We start from the raw sequence: 6,787 nt of genomic DNA on the forward strand, positions 1-6,787 counted from the left end.
GATAGGGCTGAATGTGTAAAAAAAATTGCCTATACATTGGAATAAAATAAAGAACTGCGGATACTGGCAATCTGAAGCAAATGGTCACTGGACTCGAAATATTAACTCTGCTATCTTCATAGATACTACCAGCTATACTGAGTTTTTCCAGCAATTTCTGCAGAACTGTTTTCCAGCATCCGTAATTATTTGTTTTTTTTCTATCTAAAGGATTACTGGAGTCGAAACATTAAGTCTGCTTTCTCTTTCCTTGGATACAGCCAGATCTGCTGAGTTTCTCCAGCAATTTCTGCTTATAGCTTTCAGAGCAGACGGGAACAACGATCAAATTCTCTTTCTAATGCTTAGGATGCCGTGTAGAAAAGGAAAGATATATTTCAGTGTATTCATTAAAACAATAATTTCTTGACACAGTGTACAAAATGCACAAGTTTCAAAAAGGTATCGCACTAATTAACGCATCCTACGAGCGATACACAATATTACAACATAAATCTGTCTGATTTCCCATGCTAGTTTGTCCAGTTTAGAAGTCATGTGATTGGGAGGGCCGAACACGATTGTCAGTGGTCAACAGTCAGCCTTCATTTGCATAATGAAGAGCCCTTGTAGAGAGGTGTCACCATTAAAAACATTGATAAGGCAAAGCGAGACCGACAAACAATAACACTTGTCGACTGCAGCCTGGCGACAGGTCTGAGCCACCTGATACACCTTGTTATCTCAGAGTCTCCAGCATCTGCAGTTCCTACTATCTTTCTCGCTCAAATCATGATACTTCAGTGGGCGCGTGTCATCACAACGCTGCTAATTGGCGCAGTCTGTAAGTATTCAACAAACGTCTCAGGCAGGTAGAAAGTGACGATATTAATCAACTGAAGCCAACCCTTTGACTTTGCTCCATTTTTTTGCAGGTTCGAACGCCGAGGTTACATTAACCCAACCACAATCGATATCCATCGAGCCGCAAGGCACTGTTAAATTAAGTTGCACTGTGTCTGGCACCTCCTTGGGAAACAGTGACGTGGGATGGTACCAGCAGAAATCCGGGAATACGCCTCGATTCCTACTCTATCATGATCTGACCCGCGAGGTGAGGGGTGAGGGGGTCCCCGCTCGGTTCTCTGGGAGGAGCCAATCGTCAACTAATGCCGCGTATTTAACCATCAGCGGAGTTCAAGCGGAGGATGACGCCGACTATTACTGTGGCAGGTATAGCTACGGCTTCGGCGGAGGTACCAAGCTCACTGTTCTAAGTAAGTAGCCTTAATTTGCCTCAGACCCTACAGTGAACCCTTCATTTGTGTGTCTAACAATTAGTCAAACTCATTCTGGCTGGAGCCGAACTTCTGGTTCCTAAAGGTTGAGTTGCCTTCTAACATGAGTAAAATGAAGCAACTGTAGCTGTAGATCGGCATCAGCAATTGTTTGCGATATAAAGCTATCACACGTTCAAATTGTAAAAGAACTTTCTTATCTACGAAAAGTTTCACTTCTAAATTTAGAATTAGTATCAACGCATTTTGTGCATTGAGTTCAATCAGTGTTTTTCTTTAAAGGCCGTTGATAGCACAGCTAGCAGATAATAATACTAATAGCAGATAATGCGACGGCGTCAAATGTGAGCGGGCGGGTCACTTGGAAAGGGCCAACAGCAGTTTTTGTCTCGCAGCTCCACAGCTTGCCAAACTATCCAAGAGTGTGAGCACGGCTTTAATCTTGATTTGCGTCTCTCCATTGTCCACCGCTGTGAGACTTTCCAACGTATCTGACCAGCCGCCCATTTATAGACATGGTCATATTTACAAGTTCTATTCTCCTATAAAGATATAACTTTTTAAAGGAAAACACTATAAAATGTTGTGTCTTTGTACACACCACGGGTGAAAACACTGTTTTTAAAGTTACCCACATTTTAGACAATATTTGAAAGACATCATTCTTCAGAATTGAAAGGAGTTTAACAATCTCCTTCTATCAAAATATTTTCTCTCGGCTATATCTAATGAAATCGTTCAAGTGCTTTCAAAGACAGGGTTTGCAACTTATGGCACCGGAAATAATCGTTTAGTTTGTTCAGTGGAAAGAGTTCAAATTGACAGTGAGACGCATGGCCATTTAGTTCTAGAAAATTGATCCTTACAATTAAATCCGAAAAGTAAAGGAACCAAGATTTAAAATGCATCTTTCACAATTGCGGATAAATGTTTATAACAAATGAAAAACAAAACTTTGCCGTGTGCTGAGCATTGTAATTTGGAGTAATGGGAGCCAAATTAAATATAGAATGGCCCCACAAGCTGCAATGTGATTAAGATCAAATCGTCTGCTTTATAGATTTAGTTTGCGGCATGCATATTGACCAGGGCTGAGAGAGGATTATTGTTTTTCTTCCACTCGAAATAGCACTGAAATTTTCTTCTGGTCAAACACCACTGTTAGTATGATACGGTCTTAGTGATGCCCGATATGTTAGTTCATATGAACAGAGACCAGAAAGATCGGATTCTTGTTGAGACGGATGTCTTCAAGTTTTTTTTATTAAAAACACTTACTGTTTGTATTGCTGCAACATCATAGAGAAACGCGTGATCTGGGCCTCCGTGCTTTCTGGTATTGTTATGAATTACATGCTCATAACTGGTTAACTGAACAGACTTACACTGATTCCATTACCCAGAGAGAGTCGAAGACGAGGTCGAAAACTTTACACCTAAACATCACATATTGCGATGTCATGTAACTACATTAAAGATAGGCCCCTCTGGTCCGGAATTAATGCCATTATACATGTACGTCCAGATCATTTAAAGCTATCACAAATAATCGATTAACGACAGTTAGATGTTTACCATTAAGGAAGGATTCGAGGATAGTGCAACTCACACTCAACACCTAAATCATCTGGTCAAGAATTTGGCGTGTGTTTTGAGCCCATTATAGATAACACAAAGCAATAATTTATCACGTGCTCATTTATTGCAACGGATATTTAATTATAATTATTTCTACGATTGCTTTTTTTAAAATTGACTAACATAATCCGCTTCATTACAGCCCGGGAAGTGACTCGCCCTTTAGTATCTCTTCTCCCGCCGTCACCCGATCAGATCTCCGCAGAAAACGAGGCGACCCTGGTGTGTTTGGTGAATAATTTTTTCCCCGGCTCGGTGGAGGTTTCATGGAGTGTGGACGGCCAGACCACGGACAGTGGTGTCCAGACATCTCGGTTGGTGCGGGGCACCGACCAGACCTACAGCGTGAGCAGTTACCTGACCCTGACGGCCTCCCAGTGGAACTCACACAAACTCTACACCTGCGGCGTTACACACGAGTCTCTCGGATCTCAGCTCAAGCAAAGTATCAAGAGATCAGGCTGCGAGTGAACGAGTGAAGCCCATCCCCTCCACCGGCGCAAACTATCATTCAGAACGTTCATGTTTGAAAGCAGTGTCTCGTTATTCGAAATGTATTTCTTTCTTCCCATTTTTGCAGAAACGTTTAATGCTTAAATCTGGAATTCGAAGCCATTGTCTAATAAAGAATGATTTTGATCGCTTCAGTGAGTTTTATAAATGAGTTAACGAAGCCCTCCAGGTTAACGCTAATAGCGTTCCAGTCACTCACGCAGGACGCGTCCTTAAACGCAGTCGACCGATACTTGCTCCTGGACACTTGGCAGTCAGTTTTACCATCCTCCACGTTCTAGATTGTTATTTGCTTACTTTCAAGGGTAGAGCTAGGAGGCAGATCCTAAGTCTACCTCACGAGGAATGGGAACCCAACGAGCACCGTTGGCATCGAAGTTAACCGGCCCTAAACAGCATCTCTAGCCTTGTGAATGCATTGCGCTCTTGCATCCTGTTTTTGTACTCAATTCGATCTGGTAAACGATCATTATTTGTTTGATAAGTAGCTTGCACAAGCAGAACTCGAGGATCAAATTAATTAATTGACTCATTGGGATAGTTAATGTTAAAAACGTTTCCAAACAAATGATAATGGGAACTGCAGATGCTGGAGAATCCAAGATAATGAAGTGTGAAGCTGTATGAACACAGCAGGCCAAGCAGCATCTCAGGAGCACAAAAGCTGACGTTTCGGGCCTAGACCCTTCATCAGAGAGGGGGATGGGGTGAGGGTTCTGGAATAAATAGGGAGAGAGGGGGAGGCGGACTGAAGATGGAGAGAAAAGAAGATAGGTGGAGAGGAGAGTATAGGTGGAGCTAGGGAGGGGATAGGTCAGTCCAGGGAAGACGGACAGGTCAAGGAGGTGGGATGAGGTTAGTAGGTAGGAAATGGAGGTGCGGCTTGTGGTGGCAGGAAGGGATGGGTGAGAGGACGAACAGGTTAGGGAGGCAGAGACAGGCTGGACTGGTTTTGGGATGCAGTGGGTGGAGGGGAAGAGCTGGGCTGGTTGTGTGATGCAGCGGGGGAGGGGACGAACTGGGCTGGTTTTGGGATGCGGTGGGGGAAGGGGAGATTTTGAAGCTGGTGAAGTCCACATTGATTCCATTGGGCTGCAGGGTTCCCAAGCAGAATATGAGTTGCTGTTCCTGCAGCCTTCGGGTGGCATCATTGTGGCACTGCAGGAGGCCCATGGTAGACATGTCATCTAAAGAATGGGAGGGGGAGTTGAAATGGTTCGCGACTGGGAGGTGCAGTTGTTTATTGCGAACCGACCGGAGGTGTTCTGCAAAGCAGGCCTGCGCTTGGTTTCCCCAATGTAGAGGAAGCCACACCGGGTACAGTGGATACTGTATACCACATTGGCAGATGTGCAGATGAACATGAATACTCTCTCTAATGGCACTGTGCAGCAGCCCAGGGAGGCAGCTTACAGCCACCTTCTCAAGGGACAACACGCAGAGGCGATAAATTCTGGCCCATCCAGCGATGCTCACGCCCAATGAATCAACTGTGAAAGTACAAGTCAATTTGTCAATGTCCCACACTGAACTGGTTGAACGGCGAGTGGGGTTATTCTGGCGAAGCTTCACTCTAAATATGCCCACTCAAACATTCGTTTATTAAATTAACCATGCAGCACTACATTGAGTAACTTTGAGTGACTCTGCTTTAAAGACATTGTTTGCCATTTAATATGTTACGTTTAAAATCATGCCTAACACATGCCCCCAATCCCCATTTATTTTGCCTTAACCCTAGCCCACAGCAAATTGAAAAGGAGGAAAAATATTTTCTCCAATCTCCTAGTTCCCTTTGTGTACAAATTCCATTGCATACATGGAAATGTTATCTTGCAAAGTATTTTCGGGATATCGGAAACGTTTCGAAATTGTGTGATAATGAAGCAAATAGGCACGAGGGGAAATCTCCTCGCCATTAGTCAATCGACTCCCTGGCCAGCGGCCATGGCATTGTGACTATCATTCTCATTTTAGCAATAGAAACGAATGTTCCGAAAAGTATAATGGAAGACATACCTTCAATTACGACTAATATTAAGCATGGATACTAAAGCAATTCAAGATCACTTTAGGTGGTAGTAAGAACTGCCGATGTTGGAGTCTGAGATAGCAAGGTGTGGAGCTGGATGAACACAGCAGGCCAGGCAGCATCAGAGGAGCAGGAAGGCTGACATTTCTGGTTGGGGCCCTTCTTTAGAAATGGGGGAGGGGAAGGAGGTTCAGAAATAAATAGAGTGGACGGTAATAGCAGGTAGATAGTGAAGCGGATAGGTGGAAGAGAAGATGGACAGATCAAGGAGGTGGGGATGAAACTAGTAAAGGTGTGTGTAGGTATGTGGTGGTGGGGATTGGTCAGTGAGGAGGGAGAAGCTGATAGGTCACAGAGAAGACAGACCGATCAAGGAGGTGGGGATGAGAGGGGGCGCTGGTCTTGAGATGAAGTCAGCGGTGGGGAGATTTTGAAGCCAGTAAAGTCCACATTGAGGCCATTGGGTTGTAGGGTTCCAAGGCGGAATATGGGGTGTGGCTCCTGCAACCTTTGCGTGGCTTTGCCAGGGATGTAAACAGAGAGGTCCAGGAAGAAGAGAGAGGCATGGGAGATTGTCCAGGTGAACTTGAGGTTGGGGTGGAAGGTGTTAGTAAAGTCGATGAACTGGTCGAGCTCCTTATGGGAGGATGAGGCGGTGCCAACACAGTCATCGATGTAATGGAGGAAGAGGTGGGGGATGGGGCCAGTGTAGCTGCGAAAGAGGGATTGTGAGTTTTGAGAAGAGGGATTGTTCCAAATAACCTACAAAGAGGCAGGCATAGCTTGGGACCATGCAGGTACCTATGGCCACGCCCTTAGCCTGTAGGAAGTGTGAGGTGTTCAAGGAGTAGTTGTTAAGGGTGAAGACAGTGAAGTGGAGAAGGGACCCAAAGGGAAACTGGATTTGCTGAAAAGAAGCAACGTGATCTGCCAAATTCAATGCAACCACAGCACCAAGCACTACATCGGGCAAACCGGAAGAAAGCTGTCTATGAGAATCCATGAACACCAGCTCGCCGCCTGAAGGCACGACCCAATGGCACTGGTATCCGTCCATGGGGACCAAGAGGGACACCAGTTCGACTGGAACAATGTGAAAGTACTGGCACAAGGAAGTACCAAACAAGAACGGGAATTTATCGAGGCATGGTACTCATCTGAAGAAGCAATAAACAAGCACATCGAAATTGATCCAGCCTACCAACCATTACAGACAAGGGAACAACGAGCTCGGGGAACCGGGGAAGAGACCGAACGCCACGAACCAAGGCGTGCAGAAACAATGCAAACAGCCTCCAAACAGCCAATCAAATGGTGACTTGACAAA

General features: G+C 44.9%; 1 protein-coding gene across 1 annotated transcript; it reads left to right on the plus strand.

Annotated features, from left to right (window-relative positions):
* Window positions 1-640: 640 nt before the first annotated feature.
* On the plus strand, window positions 641-3,523 carry LOC125464037 (immunoglobulin lambda-1 light chain-like). Its single transcript, XM_048556015.2, has 3 exons — window positions 641-823; window positions 915-1,256; window positions 3,058-3,523. The coding sequence occupies exons 1-3, from the start codon at window positions 772-774 to the stop codon at window positions 3,384-3,386; spliced, it is 723 nt and encodes a 240-aa protein (XP_048411972.1). The 5' UTR covers window positions 641-771; the 3' UTR covers window positions 3,387-3,523.
* The last annotated feature ends 3,264 nt before the right edge of the window (window positions 3,524-6,787 follow it).

The sequence above is a fragment of the Stegostoma tigrinum genome, chromosome 26, assembly GCF_030684315.1.
Source record: "Stegostoma tigrinum isolate sSteTig4 chromosome 26, sSteTig4.hap1, whole genome shotgun sequence".
NCBI classification, from domain to species: Eukaryota; Metazoa; Chordata; class Chondrichthyes; order Orectolobiformes; family Stegostomatidae; genus Stegostoma; species Stegostoma tigrinum.

Coding starts and splice junctions, on each gene's coding strand:
- LOC125464037 (XM_048556015.2), top strand. CDS start 772: ATGATACTTCAGTGGGCGCGTGTCATCACAACGCTGCTAATTGGCGCA. Junction 824..914: donor GCTGCTAATTGGCGCAGTCT/GTAAGTATTCAA, acceptor ATTTTTTTGCAG/GTTCGAACGCCGAGGTTACA. Junction 1,257..3,057: donor TACCAAGCTCACTGTTCTAA/GTAAGTAGCCTT, acceptor GCTTCATTACAG/CCCGGGAAGTGACTCGCCCT.